General features: G+C 44.1%; 1 protein-coding gene and 1 pseudogene across 1 annotated transcript; both read right to left on the bottom strand.

The window, feature by feature from the left end:
- Positions 1–300: 300 nt before the first annotated feature.
- Positions 301–3738, bottom strand: LOC142259210 (uncharacterized; the record flags this gene model as incomplete). The annotated part of the gene is given in 2 exon segments (XM_075331701.1): positions 301–2747; positions 2749–3738. Coding segments are annotated over 2 exon segments (1413 nt in total), but the record flags the coding sequence as incomplete, so codon positions are not given.
- A 458-nt stretch (positions 3739–4196) lies between these two features.
- Positions 4197–18765, bottom strand: LOC142259201 (hydroxyacyl-coenzyme A dehydrogenase, mitochondrial pseudogene; annotated as a pseudogene).
- Positions 18766–22610: the final 3845 nt, after the last annotated feature.

Here is a 22610-nt window from a genome sequence, read left to right as displayed (position 1 = left end):
ACAGGCATGAAGAATATATATTTACATATGTACCACCCCTGTGTCAGCAGCCGGGCTGCTCGGATCCGGATCCACGGTGGCTCGAGGGTTCTCCGGACCCGGGTGTCGTGCGGCCACTTGAGTAAAAGGGGGTGTATTTACAGGGGATGATGTGGAAAGTTTGTGATGCCACCCACGGTGTGTGGTAAGGGGGAATACCACCACTGCTGATGGGAGTATCCGGTGGCGATGGAGTGGGCAGCCAGGTGTTAAACCCCTCCGTGGGTAGGGGGGAATGCCCCGGGACTCGGTGAAGGCGACAGGAGGGTGCCGTTGGGGGATAAGGGTCACTTGCGTACTCACTCAGTCTAATAACGCTGACACCGACAACTGTAGTAAACCAAAGTTCTGGACACCGCTGCCGCTGGGAGGGAGCACGCCTGGATCCCGTGCTTGTTGGTGTTGCCTGTTAGTCTGTGACCTTTGCCTTGGCACCTTTGTCTTCTAGTTGGTCCCTTTAGTGTAGAACTAATCGGGTCCCGCTCACCAGTATGGCTAACTGGGTGAGCTCGCTCTCAAGGTTCACGCTTGGGATTTTCTTGATCGTGTAGTGGAAAGTTCTAGCCCCCTCGTTGTGCTAGTACCCCGATTTTGGAGTGGGTGGAGAACGGATCTTAAAGGCTCCTTCCTCGTCGGGTAAATTGTCAAGACGCCTGAAGCTACTCCCTGACCTAGGGTCACGTACCTCACCGTGCCCTGGCCCCTGCCCGGAGATGGCACAAGGCCGCCGGCTGTCCTCCTTGACAGTCCGTGCCCCTTGTCACGATCCCCTGCGAGCAGGGTTCCAGCTCCTACCAGGTCCAGACCAACGTCTGTCACCTATTAGTCTCAAGGAGCCGTGCTCCTAACCTCTCCTCTCGAGAGTCACTCCACAACTGAACTGCTCCTGACACTGCTGATCCCCCCTTAACCAACCCCCCAAGTGGGCGACCCTATTCCACTCAGGCCGTCCACTGGTGTGTCTGGTGGGTGTGGTGCAGAGTGTTCCTAAGATTTTGATTAGCTTGTTCTTGGCAACACCAAAGGTTAGGGATCGGTAACCAAGGAGGTGGATACTGCACAGAAGGGCAGATTGCACAGTACCCGGTGACGTCCTGATAGGCCTGGGCATCACATTCCCCCTTGGTTAAGCGTAGCTCATCCCCGACCTACAGGACATCAGAGGTTTATTTTTTTTTTTTCAATTGGAAGAAAAAAGGGTAAAACATTTACTTACAAATACATCCCACATTAGGGAGGCTGGTTACTTAAATGTTACTAAACTTATTAAGAGTTCATCTCCCAACGGTGGAACGCTACCAGTTTCAGTAGTAGCGGGGACTCAACCTGCTCCGTTGCAGCCCCTTCCTGCGACAGTCCAGTCCCAATGTCCCGGATCCCAATAACCCGCCACCCAAACAACCTGACCTCTGGTTACCTGTCCACGGGTCCATGACCAGGTTAAGGTCCCAGGTGTTGTGTTAGATGACTCTGGTTGGCACAGGAGGTGCAACTATGTACAATACACAAGTTCGTGTTGATCACGCCAGTCCTGTGAAAATGGTCCATTTTTACTATCTATCTATCTATATATATATATATATATATATATATATATATATATAAACAAAGTCCATGTACCGGGTGTACACACTGTAAAGAATCTGGTTGCAAATTAGGTAACTTCTGCATTAATTTAAACCCTGATTGACTATGCACTTGTTCACTAACCTTTTCTATATGGAAAATAACAAACTGTGAAAAACAATAAACGAAAATACCAATACCTAACAGTTCTATGGCATCGTTAAACCACTGGTATTTTTCAACATTCTTAAACTACCGGGTCCCGTAGCCACGCCTCTTTACGGCCACGTACTACCAAGCTCTAAGCACGAGACACTGCTCTCTCAAATAATCCAGCACGGTCACATATTTTTTTAAGGTTTTACTGAACTGGTTAAGAAGGATGCTGCAGAGCTGGGGTCGTAGAGCTCACTCTTTCACTGTGAGAGTGATCGCTGAGGGTTGTGGGATCTCACAACCTGGAAGTTCCTTTTGGGGGACATTAGGGACACTTCAAAAAGTTTGGCACTGCATTATATTTAAAAAATTCACTAATCTGCGGCTCTTCACTGTTTTAGTAAATAATAAAAGCAGCCACAGATTTGTTATAAGCACTATTTAAGGGGAAAGTCATCAAACACATTGCACTAGAAACTGGGGGATATTACCCCTGTAAGTGTCAGCAGCAGATCCCCCATAACAGTGCGTCATGACAACATTTTTGCTTCAATTTGTTTTCCCTATTTTTCTCCTTCAAAACCTAGGTATGTCTTATGGTCCGAAAAATATGATGAGTTTGTGATTGATTTGATTTGTGTGTGATTTTTCTGATGTCTAACAAGGTGTGATTTCTGAATAAAACATTTCCCACACTCTGAACATGAAAATGGCTTCTCCCCTGTGTGATTTTTCTGATGTCTAACAAGGTTTGATTTTTGAATAAAACATTTCCCACACTCTGAATATGAAAATGGCTTCTCCCCTGTGTGTTTTTTCTGATGTCTAACAAGGTCTGATTTCTGAATAAAACATTTCCCACACTCTGAACATGAAAATGGCTTCTCCCCTGTGTGTTTTTTCTGATGTTCAACAAGTTGTGATTTCTGAATAAAACATTTCCCACACTCTGAACATGAAAATGGCTTCTCCCCTGTGTGTTTTTTTCTGATGTCTAACAAGGTCTGATTTCTGAATAAAACATTTCCCACACTCTGAACATGAAAATGGCTTCTCCCCTGTGTGAGATCTTTGATGCAAAATAAGATCTGATTTCCAAATAAAATATTTCCCACATTCTGAACATGAAAATGGCTTCTCCCCTGTGTGATTTTTCTGATGTCCAACAAGGTGTGATTTCTGAATAAAACATTTCCCACACTCTGAACATGAAAATGGCTTCTCCCCTGTGTGTTTTTTCTGATGTCTAACAAGGTCTGATTTCTGAATAAAACATTTCCCACACTCTGAACATGAAAATGGCTTCTCCCCTGTGTGAGATCTTTGATGCCAAACAAAATCTGATTTCCGAATAAAACATTTCCCACACTCTGAACATGAAAATGGCTTCTCCCCTGTGTGATTTTTCTGATGTCTAACAAGGTGTGATTTCCAAATAAAACATTTCCCACACTCTGAACATGAAAATGGCTTCTCCCCTGTGTGTTTTTTTTGATGTCCAACAAGCTGTGATTTCCGAATAAAACATTTCCCACACTCTGAACATGAAAATGGCTTCTCCCCTGTGTGAATTTTCTGATGTTTAACAAGGTCTGATTTCCAAATAAAACCTTTCCCACATTCTGAACATGAAAATGGCTTCTCCCCTGTGTGAATTTTCTGATGTTTAACAAGGTCTGATTTCCGAATAAAACATTTCTTACACTCTGAACATGAAAATGGTTTCTCCCTTGTAGGAGCCGTTTCATGTTCCCCATCCCTTCTGTAACTTTTATTTTGCTTACAATTCTGTGATAATTCGGAATTTTGGACTTGTTTGAAAAGATCAGATGATAAAGCTTTCCAATGAAGGACTGGAGGTACATCTGGGACAGCAGCCTGCTCTTCATATGTATTATGTGTGATAGTTTGATCATCTGTTTTAAATTTTGAAGATATTAGATGTCCATCTGAACTCCTGATACAGTCATCGGCTATAAATAAACACAATGTTATTATTTTTTAATCATATAATTTCGAAAGTAGATTTAGTTTTTTAACCATAACATCAGAAATTAAATTAGGAAAAAAATTATTCTGAATTTGTTTTCCAATTTCAAGATCTAAGAGTTACATCTTCGTTCTCTGGAATGTGCTACAGTAAATAATCTGATTGATTGTTGCAATGTGACTGTAGGATAATGAGATAATGAGGGACAGGGGGCTCCTATACTTTCCCTCATGCTAGGAGACCTTAGCTATCCCTAACCTCTGGATTACCCCTGAACGTGGAAGGAAGGGGTAGGAGTAGGATGGAAATGCAAATTAAGAAGGTTGAACTAGATGGACCTAGGTCTTTTTTCAACCTTAGTAACTATGTAACTAAGACAGACGGTAAAACCAAATTTCAGACACACCGCAAACTCAGAAATAAACAGTGAGAGACTAAGGAGAAAAGGAAGAGCAGGAAGGCAGAAATAACAAGGGTTAACACCACAACTGCTCACAGCAATAATGCACAACAACCACTAGTTTGTATCACAACACCTCACTACACTTGTATAGGTAAACTATAGCTGGCGTTAATGGAATAGTCCAGCCAGCATATACAGAAGGGGAGCGAAAGATACTGGCTCCCCTACAGCATGTGATCAAAGACATTAACAAGGAGCCCAGCAAAGAATAACTCTTGCTAGTTTTACTAAGTATGTGGTTCAACACCTGCGTCTCATTGCATTGCTCACAGACATCAGAGAAGTTAGCAGAGTGCCAGAATCTGTAATTTCCACAGATCCTGATACCGCCATGACAGTTGGCGATGTCTGCAACCATCTCGTTGTGACATTGATCCACAACATAGACAATTTCAAAAAGGGTTTTTTTCGAAGAAGACAGATGCCAAATATTTAATGGGTTTGTCCGGGAGTGTAACATTGATGGCCTATCCTTAGGCTTTGTAACCAAAGCAGGTAGCAGGGTTTTGCTGTCTGTGCAGGTAAACATTAGGTCTCCCATTCATCAAGACCGGCGATGTACAATGAAAATTGATGTCAGGGACTGGCGTAAGATTTCTGGCATAGGGAACGCTGCAGTTTGTTATGAATTAGAGAAGCGGTGGCATCACACCCTTCTTCTGGCCAAGCTCTGTCCAATTTGGCAAAGCTGGTTAAAATTGGCGTGAAACCTCCAAAAGTTGCACAATTTATTTTTTGTACATTCATTTATTATTGACTGTAGAATGGCTATGACGTATCAATGTTTGGAATCAGCGGTACAAAAGGATGTTGATGAAATAGAGAATCATGACTGTAAGGCACTAGAGTGTTAATAAGTGCTGAGAAAACCGTGCAATGTAAAACCAACAACGGTCATCGTAATCAAAGAAAACAAGAGACTATAACAATATAGCTCTGCAGTGCAGCCAGGCCAACCATCTGTCTTTATAAAATCCTTCTCCGGTCTTCTTTCCAAGCTTATTGAGCAATTCACTGGAGGCAAAAAAGGGGTTTTCTGGTTCCATCTGGTACCAACCATCAATGATGTATTTATGTATTTACTATTATCAAGACCAACATAATCCAAAAGCTCAAAACGACCCATTGGGCAACGAGCTCCCAATTTCATTGCAAAATCCATGTCTTCCTTAAATGCATGACCTCTTTGATGAAGATGCACGAATTCCATTAGGTATGGTACCAGAAGACGGTTAACAATGAAGCCTGGGTTGTGTTTACATGACACAGGCGTCTTTCCCAGTGCTTTACTGAAGTCTATGAGAGAGTCAGAAGTTGTTTGGCTAGTCATTGTTGTCTTTAATCAAATATTTTTTATTTTTCATTAAATATACAAAGCCAATGTCAAATTTTCAGCAATAATAAACATAACTACAAACTTTCCATCCTCAACAACCCCTCCCCCCTCAGCGTACAGATTACTCACATCTATATAAAAGATCTCACATTTGTGCCTTTCAGTGACATATATTGGAATGTGTAGAACCAGGTATCCCTGCTCAGAGACAACATCTCCCAGCCCTAATATTTATCCATACTGCAACCACGGATTCCACAGTCTATCAAAAAGTGCAAGTTGTTTCCTTTTCCCATATATACTTCTCTCCATCCGAGCAATATGATTAACATATGCGATAAATTCCCCTCTAGTCGGTGGGTCCCCCTGCATCCAATGTTTGGCAATTACTTTCCTGGCCGCATACAGTAATCTGGCTATCGCTATTTTAAAAATGTTGTCTACTCTGATTTCCTCCACATAACCTAGGAGACATACCAAAGGTTGTTTGGGAAGTTTGCATCTATAAGCGCCTTCTATTTTGTTAAGAACAGTTATCCAGAAAGACGTCAACCTGGGGCACGTCCACATCATTTGGAAGATGCCGGCATCGTCTCCATTGCACCTAGGGCAGTCAGAGTTACTCCTCAGTCCCATTTTACACATAATTAGGGGGGATCTATACGCCCTATTCACCACATACAGATGGGACAATCTTGCTCGTTCGCTCATTGATAATTTCGGTATGTACTCCAGGATACTTTCCGACACCTCATCAGTGATCCCGTCTATCTCTGCCTCCCATTTAGTTCTAGTTCTTACTGGGTGGTTAAGCAAATATGTATGCAATAGATCCCTATATATAGTTGATATGATTCCTCTTGTGGGCACACTACTACACACATATTTCAATACTAAGTCTGCCTGAACCAGCAATGATTGTTTAACCCTCTGAGCCGCTACTGCATGTGCCATTCGTTTATAGTGGTAACACCCGGATGGAGATATCACAAATTCATCTTGTATTTGTGTAAACAGCTTCTAATGTCTCTGGTCTAGAATTTGCCACATACAGTTAGGTCCAGAAATATTTGGACAGTGACACAATTTTCGCGAGTTGGGCTTTGCATGCCACCACATTGGATTTGAAATGAAACCTCTACAACAGAATTCAAGTGCAGATTGTAACGTTTAATTTGAAGGTTTGAACAAAAATATCTGATAGAAATTGTAGGAATTGTACACATTTCTTTACAAACACTCCACATTTTAGGAGGTCAAAAGTAATTGGACAAAGAAGCCAAACCCAAAAAAAAAATTTTTATTTTCAATATTTTGTTGCGAATCCTTTGGAGGCAATCACTGCCTTAAGTCTGGAACCCATGAACATCACCAAACGCTGGGTTTCCTCCTTCTTAATGCTTTGCCAGGCCTTTACAGCCGCAGCCTTCAGGTCTTGCTTGTTTGTAGGTCTTTCCGTCTTAAGTCTGGATTTGAGCAAGTGAAATGCATGCTCAATTGGGTTAAGATCTGGTGATTGACTTGGCCATTGCAGAATGTTCCACTTTTTTGCACTCATGAACTCCTGGGTAGCTTTGGCTGTATGCTTGGGGTCATTGTCCATCTGTACTATGAAGCGCCGTCCGATCAACTTTGTGGCATTTGGCTGAATCTGGGCTGAAAGTATATCCCGGTACACTTCAGAATTCATCCAGCTACTCTTGTCTGCTGTTATGTCATCAATAAACACAAGTGACCCAGTGCCATTGAAAGCCATGCATGCCCATGCCATCACGTTGCCTCCACCATGTTTTACAGAGGATGTGGTGTGCCTTGGATCATGTGCCGTTCCCTTTCTTCTCCAAACTTTTTTCTTCCCATCATTCTGGTACAGGTTGATCGTGGTCTCATCTGTCCATAGAATACTTTTCCAGAACTGAGCTGGCTTCATGAGGTGTTTTTCAGCAAATGTAACTCTGGCCTGTCTATTTTTGGAATTGATGAATGGTTTGCATCTATATGTGAACCCTTTGTATTTACTTTCATGGAGTCTTCTCTTTACTGTTGACTTAGAGACAGATACACCTACTTCACTGAGAGTGTTCTGGACTTCAGTTGATGTTGTGAACGGGTTCTTCTTCACCAAAGAAAGTATGCGGCGATCATCCACCACTGTTGTCATCCGTGGACGGCCAGGCCTTTTTGAGTTCCCAAGCTCACCAGTCAATTCCTTTTTTCTCAGAATGTACCCGACTGTTGATTTTGCTACTCCAAGCATGTCTGCTATCTCTTTGATGGATTTTTTCTTTTTTGTCAGTCTCAGGATGTTCTGCTTCACCTCAATTGAGAGTTCCTTAGACCGCATGTTGTCTGGTCACAGCAACAGCTTCCAAATGCAAAACCACACATCTGTAATCAACCACAGACCTTTTAACTACTTCATTGATTACAGGTTAATGAGGGAGACGCCTTCAGAGTTAATTGCAGCCCTTAGAGTCCCTTGTCCAATTACTTTTGGTCCCTTGAAAAAGAGGAGGCTATGCATTACAGAGCTATGATTCCTAAACCCTTTCTCCGATTTGGATGTGAAAACTCTCATATTGCAGCTGGGAGTGTGCACTTTCAGCCCATATTATATATATATAATTGTATTTCTGAACATGTTTTTGTAAACAGCTAAAATAACAAAACTTGTGTCACTGTCCAAATATTTCTGGACCTAACTGTATACCATATACCTTTACGTGCCCATTCCTTAATTTTGCCTATCTTATATATCTCAGAGCAGTTATCATTTTCCCACACCGGAGTGAATTCAGTTATTGCCGTAACCCCCCTCATCTGCTTGATCTGTCTCCAAATTCTGTTCATCAAATTAAGTGTAGGGTTTGTTTTCCCTAGTCTCCCAAATGATCCGTCCTCCAATCCTAACATCAATGGTCGTCGATGTAAAACATGCCCCAACAATCTAGATGCTGGATCCACCGCCACTAAATTCGCCCATCCCCTGAAATGTTGACTCTGAGCTGCCAGATAATATATTCCTGGATTGGGTAACGCTAACCCTCCCTCGTCCTTTGGTCTCTGCAACCTTTCAAGTTTGAGTCTGGCTTGTTTGTTCTTCTATATTAGAGCACGGAACATAGAATCAATCTCCTTAAAGTGACTCTGAGGGATACAGATAGGAGTATTGTGTATCACGTAGAATATCATGGGCATATTACCATTTTAATAAGGTTAATCCGTCCTATTACTGATAAATAAAGCTTATTCCAAGCAGTTATCTTACTACGTAGTTGGTTCAGCAAAGGGACTAGATTAATAGTGATGTAATTCCCAATTGGTAAGGATACCTGTATGCCTAGATATCTAAACTGGTCCACAACCCGCAATCTGTTAACCTCATCACCCTAGGTCGACCAGTCTATTCCCGCGTCCACCTGGAAAAGGTTTGATTTGGTCCAATTTATAGACAGTCCAAAGATCCTTCCGAACCGTTCGATCACCTGCATGGCATGGCTCAATGATGCCCCTGGGTCTGCGAATAATAACAGAATGTTGTCTGCATAGAGGGCTATCTTTTCTTCTAGAGGGCCATATACAAATCCCTTTATGTCTCTGTTCTGCCGTATAGCAGCCGCCAGTGGTTCCCCCGCTAGAGCAAAAAGGAGAGGCGAGAGCGGGCAACCCTGACGAGTACCCCTTTGTAAGTCCACTGTGTGTGACAACATTCCATTAATTCTCACTTTAGCCACTGGTCTAGCATATAACAGCTGTATCCAAGATGTAAAGTTAGGGCCAAGTTCCATATGTCTTAGCACTTCCCATAGATACCCCCATTCCACACTGTCAAATGCCTTATGGGCATCTAACGAAGCTATCACCCTCTGTCCCGGATTGTCCACCGGTAGCTGCATGTTAAGGTATAATCTTCGTATATTTTTCGCCGTAGATCTACTAGGCATGAAACCCGACTTATCTGGGTGAATTCGAGTAGATATCACTTCGGTTAATCGATTAGAGAGTACTTTGGCCAAAATTTTAACATCAGTCGTTAAAAGTGAAATGGGCCGGTATGACTCAGGGAGTTTTGGATCCTTATCCTCTTTAAGTATTACTGTTATTATCGCCTCCCTCATAGACGCTGGCAGTGTCCCCCGCTCTCTTGCCTCCTCCAAGACATTCAACAAATTGGGTAAGAGTATTTCTTCCAGAGATTTGTACACCTCCACCGACAATCCATCCACCCCTGGGGCTTTTTCATTTGCCATGCCATGCAAAGCTCTCTCCATCTCCTCAAGTGTAATTTGGGACTCCAGACTGTGTCTCTCTGTCTATGCTATTTTGGGTAATGTCATTGTATCTAAGAAAATCTCTAGGTTCTGCTGTATCGACTCCCCTCTAGTGGAGTACAATTCCTCATAAAAGGCTGCGAACGTGTCCAAAATATCTTTCCCCTCCGTGACCAAATCTCCCGCTGTGGTGCGAATGCAGTGTACAAAGGATGGTTTTCTCTGGGCTGCCGTCACCACCGACAACAGGTGTCCCACCTTTTCTCCCTCCGCATAGACGTTCTCTCTGAAAAGCCTGTTTCCTGCTGCTTTCTTCAATAGCACTTTATTAACTTCTTCCTGAGCTGCTTTTAGCTTTTGCCTATACTCTGGTGTGGGCTGTGCTACCATCTCTGCTTCTGCTCCCTTCAAAGCCTCTAAGCAATCAATTTCCCCTTGTTTACTACGAGACTTACACTGGCAAACGTCTCTAAATAAAAGGCCTCTAAGGTATGCCTCCATGGCGTCCCAAACTACCAAAGGATCCGCACTACCTCTATTTAAGGCCCTGTCACACACACACACACACACACACACACACACACACCCACACACCCACACACACACAGATAAACCTTTGGCAGATCTGTGGTTGCAGTGAAATCATGGCCATATTGTTCAATTTGTACACAGCCACAAACCTGGCACTGATTGTCCACAATTTCACTGCAACCACAGATTTATCTGTGTGTGTGTGACAGGGCCTTAAGGGTAAAATATTCCAGCATCTCACTAGATATACCGTCCATGTCAATACAATTTAACCAAACCGGGTGTAACTTCCATTCTCTTGTTAGCCTCTCCCCCACTCCTCGTTTTTTAATAGATACCAGGATTGGACTATGATCCGATATTACTCTAGTCAAATATTCAACATGCGCAATCCCAGAATCCATCAGATCATTTCCCAAGGCCAGGTCTATACGTGAAAGCGTACCAAGGGTCGCGGAGTGACAGGAAAAACAGGTCACCCCCAAATTTCTTATCCTCCAAACGTCTACCAACCCCAATTCTTGGATAAAGGTACCAAACCCTGTCGCTCCATCACTTCGCGTCTCCCGTGATTTTTTGCTCCTGTCCCAATATGCATCTATGACATTATTAAAGTCACCGACCAACAAGAATGGCAAATTCCCCCATTTAGCCAAGCGCTCTCTCACCTCTCTAATTTTGGCACTAGTGTAAGGCAGCGGAACATATATAGCAGTAATGCATAGTAATTGTCCATACAACTTACAGATCACCATTACATATTGTCCCTCTGTGTCTATCCATGTCTCCACTTCTTCATATTGGGCGGATCTATGAACCAACATAGAGACCCCGCTAGCATAGGTAGAGAAAGTAAAATGATATGCCTTTTGCACCCATCGTTTGTTCAGTACATTCGTCGTTTCACTTGTCAAATGCATCTCCAATAAACACATTACTGATGGTCTCTGGTCTAGCATATATTTTATCATTGCATCTCTTCTACCTCTATCTGACAGTCCCCTTACATTCCAACATAATACTTTAATCTCCTCTCCCATATTGAATCACAGGTTATCTTTGTACAGGCATTTTGTCCCTCTGTACGCTGAGTCTTTCCCTTCCCTAGCCCTTCCCTAGCCCTCCCCTTAGAACCGCCCCAACTAAACTCCCCCACCTCCGATTTACATCTTTAACTCCCTTATGGGGAATGAGGTCTATCTGTCCTAGACCGGTCAACCTCTCTCCTCTTTTTCTCCCGTACCAAACCTGTCTCATCCTAGTGAGCAGAACCCCCTAACTCACCTCCCGCCTTAACCATATTCGTTTTCATTTGCAAATTTCATATAATGTAAACAGTTAACCTGAAAATTTGAAAACTTAAATATTTATCAATCGCCGCTGAACGGCCATAAGAAAAAAGAATTATTATCGACCTCCTGTCATTGTCCAGCTTATTGTTAGTGAATTCCGCTGTCTCATCTAACACTCAGGAACAGGAGCAGAAGATCAACAATGATAACCCGGTAGAAAAAAAAACAAAAAAAAAGGAGGTACTGTCTCTACAACAAAGATGGGCCTATGAAGTTTCCTCCTCTTCTAGTGTATGCAATTGCTTATGAATAACCAGTCTTGAATCCCAGGAAAATCACGAGATTGCAATATCGCTCGTAGCTAGCTTCTATCCTTCTCCTGTTGCTTGCGGGCTTCCTTGCATTGATGTCTATCCACTTCATGACTTCTTCCGGATCAAGAAAGAAGTGAACCTTCTCCAGTGCTACTACTCGGAGTTTTGCTGGGAAAATCATGGAGTATTTAACCTCCAGCTCTCGGAGTCGTCTCTTTACCCTTGTGAATTGCATTCTTTGTTTCAGTACAGAGTAGTCAAGGTATATAGCTACTGGGTGTCCATCTATTGTCAGGGTCTCCATATCCCGTGTCTTGCGTAGAATAATATTCCGGTCTCTGTAGTTAAGAAGCTTCGCCAGCATCATACGAGGTCCCTTGCCAGGTAGCTGCGGTTGCATTGGAACCCTGTATGCCCTTTCAATAGCGTATAGCTATAATCTTCTCTTTAAGTCACATTTCTATGAAGTCAGTAGGATTTCTTCCCTCAGCTCTTTCTGGGATGCCCACCAGTCTTATATTGTTCCTCCTGGAATGGTTCTCCAAGTCGTCTGTTTTTGTGGCCATCTCAGATATCTGCTTCTGGAATATTCTCTCTGCTTTTTGTAGTGCAACTATGTGATCCTCAGCTGTCCCCACTCTTTCTTCCACAGCACTGGTTCTCATATCAGCTTTCTTCTGATCTTTTTTGAGAGTAGCTATATCTCCCTTTATTCCCAGCACCTGCTGGGTTAAAGTTGTGAGGGCCTGTTTGCAGAAGGAGACCACCTGAAATACATCCTTAATAGTGGGGTTCTTTTGTATTTCATCTGCTGCCTGCTGCTCTCCTGAATCCTCATCCTGTTTATCTTCCCCTGATTCTCCCCTTGCTCCTTCAGCCTCCTCCGGGTCTTCCTCCTCCTCCCGTTTTCTTCCACCATCTTACCAGGCTCCCCCAGAGGTTCCACCGATTGCCTTGCATACTGTGCCAGCTTTGCAGCCGCTTCCATGCGGCGCTGGCAGGCTACGTTTGCCTTCTCTGGCTCCTCTCTGACCTCGGTGCCATCTTGTAAGCCAGGCACTTTCCCGGCTCCCACTTCCTTCTGCCGCCGCTTGGTCATCTCGCTGATTCAGGAGCTGGAACTTCTTCTGCTGGGAGTCGGGTCCTTCCCTTGTCCTCCGGTGCCACTATACCCATCGGCCATGCGGTGGTTCCGGCGGTGTCACGGTGAGTCAGCGGGAGAGTGTCTCCTCGCGTGCGCTCACATCCCGGTCCAGGCTCCGCCCCCCAGTCATTGGTGTCTTAATGACCTCCACCAGCTTCATCATTGGATTAAAGAAATGCAGCCCTCCGAACTGATCCTGCCTAGTTGTGGAGTTGGCTATGTCAGCTATGAGGAAGTGTTGCTGGCAAATATGGTGTGTTCTGGTGCAAATTTGTCCAGTGTCTTCATTAGTGCATTTTTCACTTCCATGTTTTCTATTATGACTTCTACCACCAGATCATTGCTGTGCACCACGGCTGCTGGGTCTGTGCTTGTGCTGAAGTATCAGAGGGTTTTGCTGATGAATTGTGAATCAGCCTCAGGCTTGTCCGCAAACATCTTCTTAGTGACCATTTTCAAGCTGTCTTCAATACTTTTGGCAAACTTTTTCAAGCTGTCATCAGTCTGGTCCACAAAAACAACAGTGTGTCTGTTTGCTGCAGCTACCTGCGCTATCCCGGCACCCATCAGGCCTCCTCTGATCACAGTCACGTGCTTGATAGTCAGCTTGTTCGCAGTGGCGCTGGAGGCCATACATTTTGCTATGAATTACCAGTAAGAGGAGGCCATGTCTGCTTGTACTGCTGGGAGCTGAAGGACATGCGAGTGAGGTCACCACAGTGCACTGTGATGATTTAGTCGCACAATCTTTTTTCACAACTCTGTGTTGCATAAAAAAGAGAATTTTGTTTACTTACTGTAAATTCTTTTTCTTATAGTTCCGACATGGGAGACCCAGACCATGGGTGTATAGGTTCTGCCTCCGGAGGACACACAAAGTACTACACTAAAAGTGTAGCTCCTCCCTCCGAGCATATACACCCCCTGGATGACAAATCTAACCAGTTTAGTGCAAAAGCTGAAGGAGGACATCCACCCATAAGTAGAGATAGAGTAAAACCCGGAATAACCGGAACCTCTGTCTACAACAACAGCCGGTGAAAACACACGGAACAAGAACTGCCAACAGGCAACAGGGAGGGTGCTGGGTCTCCCATGTCGGATCTATAAGAAAAAGAATTTACGGTAAGTAAACAAAATTCTCTTTTTCTTCATCGTTCCTTATGGGAGACCCAGACCATGGGACGTCTCAAAGCAGTCCATGGGTGGGAAATAAACAGAAAACTGAGAAGTAGGCAAAACCTAACTTCACAAATGGGCGACAGCCACCTGAAGGATGCGTCTGCCCAAGCTCGCATCTGCCGAAGCATGAGCATGCACTTGGTAGTGCTTCGAAAAGGTGTGCAGACTAGACCAAGTGGCAGACTGACAGACCTGCTGAGCCGTAGCCTGGTGCCTGAAAGCCCAAGAGGCACCGACAGCTCTGGTCGAGTGCGCCTTAATCCCCGGCGGGGGAGGCACCTGAGAACATTGGTAGGCATCGGATATGGCCGACCTAATCCAACGAGCCAGAGTCGGTTTAGAAGCCGAGAGACCCTTGCGCTGACCTGTGGTTAGCACAAACAGAGAGGTGCACCGCCTGAGAGCGGCGGTGCGTGACACATAGATCCGGAGCGCCCGCACCAGATCTAAAGTATGCAACGCTTTCTCAAAGCGATGCACAGGGGCCGGACAAAGGGAAGGCAATGAAATGTCCTGGTTAAGGTGGAAAGAAGACACCACCTTAGGGAGAAAGTCCGGAGTCGGACGGAGAACCACCTTGTCTTGGTGAAAAACCAAAAAGGGTGACTCCGAAGAGAGCGCAGCCAAATCAGAGACTCTCCTGAGAGAAGTTATGGCCACCAGAAAGACCACTTTCTGTGAAAGTCGAAACAAAGAAACCTCCCTAAGAGGCTCAAAGGGGGGTTTCTGTAAGGCCGTGAGGACCAGATTAAGGTCCCAGGGATCCAAAGGCCGCCGGTAAGGAGGAATGATGTGAGATGCACCCTGCATGAAGGTGCGCACCTGGGCCAGTCGGGCGATACGCCGCTGGAACAACACTGACAGAGCCGAGACCTGTCCCTTGAAGGAATTGAGGGATAGTCCTAGCTGCAGACCGGACTGTAGAAAGGACAGGATGGTCGGCAAGGAAAAAGGCCAAGGAGCATGGCCGGAAGAGCGACACCAGGACAGGAAAATTCTCCAAGTCCTCTGGTAAATCCTGGCCGAGGAAGACTTCCGAGCCTGAGTCATAGTGGAGATGACCTTTTTTTTTCTACGGTTTTTATACAAGAAAATGCCATGGCAGATGACATGACCAGTGATACCATAAATTCACCCTTGAATATTACCTGCTTAACCCAGCAGGAAGTACGCCGCCGCCTCGAAATCACTAAGGTTGACAAATCTCCGGGCCCGGATGGCATACACCCCAGAGTACTACAGGAATTGAGTTCTGTGATAGATAGACCATTATTTTTAATCTTCTCAGATTCCTTAATAACAGGGTCGGTACCGCAGGACTGGCGCATAGCAAATGTGGTGCCAATATTCAAAAAGGGGACAAAAACTGAGCCGGGAAATTATAGGCCGGTAAGTTTAACCTCTACGGTTGGTAAAATCCTTGAGGGTTTCTTGAGAGATGCTATACTGGAGTATCTCAAGAAAAATAACCTTATGACAGAGTATCAACATGGGTTTATGAGGGATCGATCCTGTCAAACTAATTTGATCAGCTTCTATGAAGAGGTAAGTTCAAGTCTGGACCAGGGAAATGCAGTGGATGTTGTGTATATGGACTTTTCAAAAGCTTTTGATACGGTGCCACACAAAAGGTTGGTACATAAAATGAGAATAATGGGGATAGGGGAAAATATGTGTAACTGGGTTAAAAACTGGCTCAGTGATAGGAAACAAAGGGTGGTTATTAATGGTATGCACTCGGACTGGGTCTCAGTTCATAGTGGGGTACCACAGGGGTCAGTATTGGGCCCGCTTCTTTTCAACATATTTATAAATGACCTTGTTGGGGGCATGCGGAGTAGAATTTCAATATTTGCAGATGATACTAAACTCTGCAGGGTAATCAATACAGAGGAGGATAATTTTATATTACAGGGAGATTTATGTAAATTGGAGGATTGGGCTGAGAAGTGGCAATTGAAGTTTAATGTAGATAAATGTAAGGTCATGCACTTGGGTAGAGGAAATAACATTTATGATTATGTACTTAATTGTAGAACACTGGGTAAAACAGACACAGAAAAAGACTTGGGTGTATGGGTGGATGGTAAACTTCACTTTAGTGGACAGTGTCAGGCAGCTGCTGCCAGGGCTAATAAAATAATGGGATGTATTAAAAGAGGTATAAGTGTTCATGAAAAAAATATAGTTCTACCTCTGTACAAGTCACTAGTGCGACCGCACTTAGAATACTGTGTACAATTCTGGTCACCGATATATAAGGACATAGCTGAACTGGAGAGGGTGCAGAGAAGAGCGACTAAGATTATTAGAGGAATGGGTGGGCTGCAATACCAAGACAGGTTATTAAACTTGGGGTTATTTAGTTTGGAAAAACGAAGGCTTAGGGGGGATCTAATCACAATGTATAAATATATGAGGGGACAGTACAGAGACCTTTCCAAAGATCTTTTTACACCTAGGCCTGCGACTGGAACACGGGGGCATCCGCTACGTCTTGAGGAAAGAAGGTTTAATCATAATCACAGATGAGGATTCTTTACTGTACGAGCAGTGAGACTATGGAACTCTCTGCCGCATGATGTTGTAATGAGTGATTCACTACTAACATTTAAGCAGAGCCTGGACGCCTTTCTTGAAAAATTTAATATTACCAGTTATGTATATTAGATTTTATGTCAGGGTATTGATCCAGGGAACTAGTCTGATTGCCGGATGTGGAGTCAGGAAGGAAATTTTTCCCCATTGGAACTTGTTTGCCACATTGGGGTTTTTTTTGCCTTCCTCTGGATCAACATGTTAGGCTACGGGTTGAACTAGATGGACTTGGAGTCTCCCTTCAACCTTAAAAACTATGATACTATGATACTATGATATGACCTCGGGAGGAATGCCTGAAGCCGTCAGGATCCAGGACTCAAGAGCCACGCCGTCAATCTGAGAGCCGCAGAATTCTGGCGGAAAAACGGACCTTGAGAGAGAAGGTCTGGGCGGTCCGGGAGATGCCACGGCACCTCTACGGACAGACGGAGCAGGTCTGGGTACCAAGCTCGCCTGGGCCAGTCTGGAGCAATGATTATGACCCGACGGCCCTCCATTCTGATCTTGCGCAGGACTCTGGGCAAGAGAGCTAGAGGGGGAAACACGTAGGCCAGACGGAACTGGGACCAATCCTGAACCAGTGCGTCCGCTGCCAAGGCCTGAGGATCGTGGGAGCGAGCCACGTAAACCTGGACCTTGTTGTTGTGCCGGGATGCCATTAGATCCACTTCCGGAGTGCCCCACTTGCGGCAGATTGACCGGAACACTGCCGGATGCAGGGCCCACTCGCCGCTGTCCACGGTTTGACGGCTGAGATAATCTGCCTCCCAGTTTTCTACGCCTGGGATGTGGACTGCGGATATGGTGGACTTGGAGTTATCCGTCCACTGAAGGATGCGTTGAACCTCCAACATCGCCAGGCGGCTGCGAGTCCCGCCCTGGTGATTGATGTAGGCAACTGCTGTCGCGTTGTCCGACTGGACTCGAATGTGCTTGTCCGCCAACAGGTGGTGAAAGGCTACGAGAGCTAGGAGCACAGCTCTGATTTCCAGCACATTGATCGAGAGGGCTGATTCGGACGGAGTCCAAGTGCCCTGTGCTCGGTGGTGGAGAAATACTGCTCCCCAGCCGGAGAGACTGGCGTCCGTGGTGAGGATCACCCAGGATGGAGACAGGAAGGAGCGTCCCTGAGACAGAGAGAGGGTGCCGAAGCCACCACTGAAGAGAGCTCCTGGTCTGTGGCGACAGAGCCACTAGCCTGTGCAAGGAAGAGGTCCACTTGTTCCAAAGGCGGAGAATGTCCAGCTGCAGAGGACGCAGATGGAACTGGGCAAAGGGAACCGCTTCCATTGACGCCACCATCTGACCCAGCACCTGCATGAGGTGCCTGATGGAATGACGGCGGGGCTTCAAAAGAGAACGCACCGTGTGATACCAATGTGATATGACTGAAGTTTGAATGACTATTAGATAGGGATCATAATCAAAAGATAGGAGTGATCCCAGATATTATTTGACCTATCAATAATTCAGTATCAAAGAGATGTCCTTTGGATAATATTTCACTAATGATGACCAAGGAATACATGTCAACCAGGTTTTGAAGCAGTTTTAAGATAATGAGGAAGTCACATTTACAGTCCCACTTACCGGAAACTTGTGGTTGGCTTAAAGACAGGTTTAAGGAAGCTTGCATATGAAATTTACGGCTCATTGCAATATTTCACTAACACTATGGTCAAACTGTGGTCGGCCAGTTGTCAACTGGCAGGATGTGCAGGAAATGTGCAGGAAGCTGCCGGTGCCCACAGCAGTTTGTGGTCAAGTTACATGAACATGACTCAGCTGTCACATGCTGGTGACCATTTAAACACAACCTACAAATTTTCCTATAAAAATACACCGGACTCGCTTAATGTAAGGGAAATCTTCCAGGACATTGAAGTGTACGCACTGCTCCTGTGATGCAAGATGCCATGATGTTGATTCCTTTATCGTTAACTCGAGTTCCCTCCGATGTGAAAGGATTGCTACAACAAACGGTAATGTTGATGCATATTTCTGTTATTGTATAAGATTCTAAATGCCTATGTACCATTAACTATTCATGTGCTATTAAAATAAATAGTATCTTGCTATAAAGAATATTAGTATTCGTGCCTGATTAGGATATCAGTGAGCGCTTCGTAAGTACGGGCTTTCAGCCCCCTTTTTAGTAGAATTTAGCAAGACATAAATTGGCGTAGTCGGCAGGATTACTTCTATAAGAAGTAATTAACGAATTTTTGTAATTTAGAAATTAAAAACATATATTTGGCAAATTTCCAGATATATTTTTTCAATCTTTTTGCATAGTGTCAAAATGTTCAGAAAACGTAAGGATAATGTTAAGGAGGTTGTTGTGGAGATCCCGAGCTGGATTGAGGCTCCCTACAATCTTATAGCACATGAATTGGTCAATTGTGGATTGGCAGAACAATGGCAGAATAAGCTCAAGGGTTGTGAAGCTACTGATGTTGTGAATGTACTCAGTGGTGCCCCTGTGAAAACAGGTGATGTAGTGTCTTGTGGATTGGTAGAACAATGGCAGGACAAGCTTAAGGGTAGTGAAGCTACTGATGTTGTGAATGTACTCAGTCGTGCCCCTGTGAAAGCAGGTGATGTAGTGTCTTTAGCACGGCACAAACAATGGCAGGATAAGCTTAAGGGTAGTGAAGCTACTGATGTTGTGAATGTATTCGGTAGTGTCCCTGTGAAAGCAGGTGATGTAGTGTCTTTAGGACGGCGCATCTGGATTTTGGCAAGTGCATATAGTGTAATGCATGAGCGTAATCTAAAGATGCAGAAGAAAAGTTCCCAGATGGAACAAAAGATGATAGAATTAGGTGGCCTGAAAACAGTTCTGGAATGTAATACCAGACTGTTGAAGGATAAATTGGAACATTATCAGAATGTGGCACAAAAAGCTGCCATAAAAATTGCTCAAAATAAGTACAAGAAAAGAAGAGGAAAGGTAAGTAAAATCCAAATTGCTCAAAATAAGTACAAGAAAAGAAGAGGAAAGGTAAATAAAACCAAAGTACATAAAAGTATCGTCTCAGCTTCTATAAACTGGGATCTCGATACTTGGGATGGGGATGTGTGGGATTCATCTTCATCATCTGATGAGGAGGATTACCATAAAGGGAAGATTCAGGCTAACCTAGTAAGGAGGCGCCTAGAGAGGACAGAGAATGAGATCATCCGGGAACATGTCCGGGATGGTCAAGGGAATCTGCAATATGACGAAGATGGTAATGCCATCACAAATGAGAGAACGATTCCTCATGTAAAACATCGAGTAACCATTGAAGATTACTCTCAGGGAGAAGTTGATAGCATTTTAACACAGTTTAGACAAGAACCAGGAGAAGGAGAAATTCCCTGGTTGGTCAGGGTGCACGATCTCGGAGGAGGTGGAGTGCACTTTGACGTTGGAGACGTGGCAAAATTTGTCACCATGTCTCGGGACCCAGTAATTCAGAGATCAATAAAAAATTATTTTGTTGATCATAATGAGCATGGTACTCAAAACTTAATCATGATCTTAGCCCATGCTTTTCTTGACAAATACCCATCAGAAGCAGACTTTCCTATCAATGATAAACCTTGGTATACCTTAAAAGATGGTATGGAAAGGCTGAAGGAAGAAGCAATGAGGAATGCTCTTCCTCTTTTGGGAATGGATGATGATTATCTCCAGTACCCATTGACAGCCAGCATAAGAAATAGGCTGCTTAAACATGCTCCTCCAGCATACAAAACAGTTATTTTAACCTTAACTGTAGCGCTGACTGGAGAATCAATCGCTGTAGTTCTAGGGAGGATGAGGGAGTTACAGGATATGGGACAGTGGGATAAACCATCCCCTGGAGGCCATGTTGGTAACAGTAAGCTAAACAATCCTGATTGTAAAGAGAAATCAGTAGGGGAGGCCCCACGAGTGTCTCGCAAAGACATGTTCCAGGCTTTTCTTAAAGCCGGGATCAATAAGGAAAGGATTGATGGAAAGGAGACAGGAGAATTATGGAAGTTGTACAAACAGAAAGTTCTATCCACAAAGAAAGTGACCACTACAAATGTGGAAGGGGGTTCAAAAACCCCCAAGGTAAAGAAATCAGAGGGAAAAGGGGAAAAAACCCCAAAGAATGTGTCTTGGGAAGATTTTCAGTCAGTTTATCCATGGGAAGAACTGGCTGCAGCCGTGGCCACAAAGGTCACGGAAGGAAGGGCTAATACACAGACTGAAGTCTGTGTAAATGAAAGTTCAGAAGGAAGTGATTTACCATAGGTAGCCAGCCAAACCCCCCTATTGATAAAAAGGGACGAACGTCCCTACGTCAATCTTAGCATACATTGGAAAGGGGGAAATGTTCAAAGAGTCCCAGCTTTGATTGACACGGGGGCGGAGGCTACTTTAATTCATGGAAACCCAGAAAAAATAAAAGGACCTCGAGTAAAAATTGCTGGACTAGGTGGTCAATTGATCACCGGGGTTCAGACACAGGTAGCTTTGAAGATAGGTAATTTACCTATCAAGCAGTATACGGTGCTGGTAGTTCCTATACCAGAATATATTTTGGGAATTGATATCCTAAAATGGATGACTCTTAATCTAACCGAAGAAAAATTCTCCTTTGGGGTTATGTCTTGTCATAAGGAAATGCAGATTTCACATTATATCAATGATATAATGATACAAGGACAAGATGAGCAAAGTGTGAAAGATCAATTGACAAAACTGGTTCTCATATGTGGAGTAAAGGATGGGAAATCAATGATGCCAAGGTTCAAGGACCGTCTCAGGTGGTAACATTTCTAGGGATTCAGTGGAACAAGGGGCACAGAGAGATCTTGCCCAATGCCAGACAGAAAATTATTAATTTTCCGGTCCCTAAATCCAAACAGGAGACTCAGTCTTATATTGGATTGTTTGATTTTTGGAGACAACATATCCCTCATTTGGGACAAATGTTGGCTCATTTGTACAAAGTAACGAGGAAAAAATATGAGTTCCACTGGGGAGAGGAACAGCAAAATGTGTTTGAGATGGTCAGGGAAGTGTGGCAAGACATTGAAGGGATTATTCAATCTACCAAGACCACTGTATTTCATTTCGATGCTCATGTCCCTACTAACTCACTTGAACGTTTGTTTAATTCAGAAGCAGATAAAGCAGCAGCCATCAGACAAGTCAGTCCAACAGTTGACAAGGCAAGGTACAGCTGTTTGGGCACACCAGAAAGAGCGACACCTTATTCAGCAGGTTTAGACCTCAGTACATTGGAAACTGTCGTGGTACCTCCAGGTAAGGTAAAACCAATTTCAACAGAATTGGGTTGCCAGATACCAAAGGATCATTATGGTCAAATAGCCACTCCTAGTTTAGTGTTAAAAGGAGCCATAGTGGTGGGAGGGGTAATAGATGCAGATTATCAGGGAGAAATCAAGGTACTGATGCTAAATTTGGGAAATGAACCTTTGATATTGATGAAACACCAGAAGGTGGCTCAGATGTTAATAATTCCAATAAACTTGTCTGAAATAAGAGAAGGAACTGCCCCGGCAGAATTAACAATACGGGGTACTAAAGGTTTTGGATACTCTAATATTACAAATGTAGGAGCAAAAATATGGATTCAAAACCTCCAAGGACCGCCCTAAGAGACAGAGGTAATAGCGGTCGGAAAAGATCGTACTCTCCTGATAATGAGACCAGGAGTGGAGAAGTGGGAATATGTCCCAC

Source organism: Anomaloglossus baeobatrachus, assembly GCF_048569485.1.
Source record: "Anomaloglossus baeobatrachus isolate aAnoBae1 chromosome 5 unlocalized genomic scaffold, aAnoBae1.hap1 SUPER_5_unloc_30, whole genome shotgun sequence".
NCBI lineage: Eukaryota > Metazoa > Chordata > Amphibia > Anura > Aromobatidae > Anomaloglossus > Anomaloglossus baeobatrachus.
Note: the sequence above shows the minus strand (reverse complement) of the source record. Positions and strands in the feature narration are given on the sequence as shown.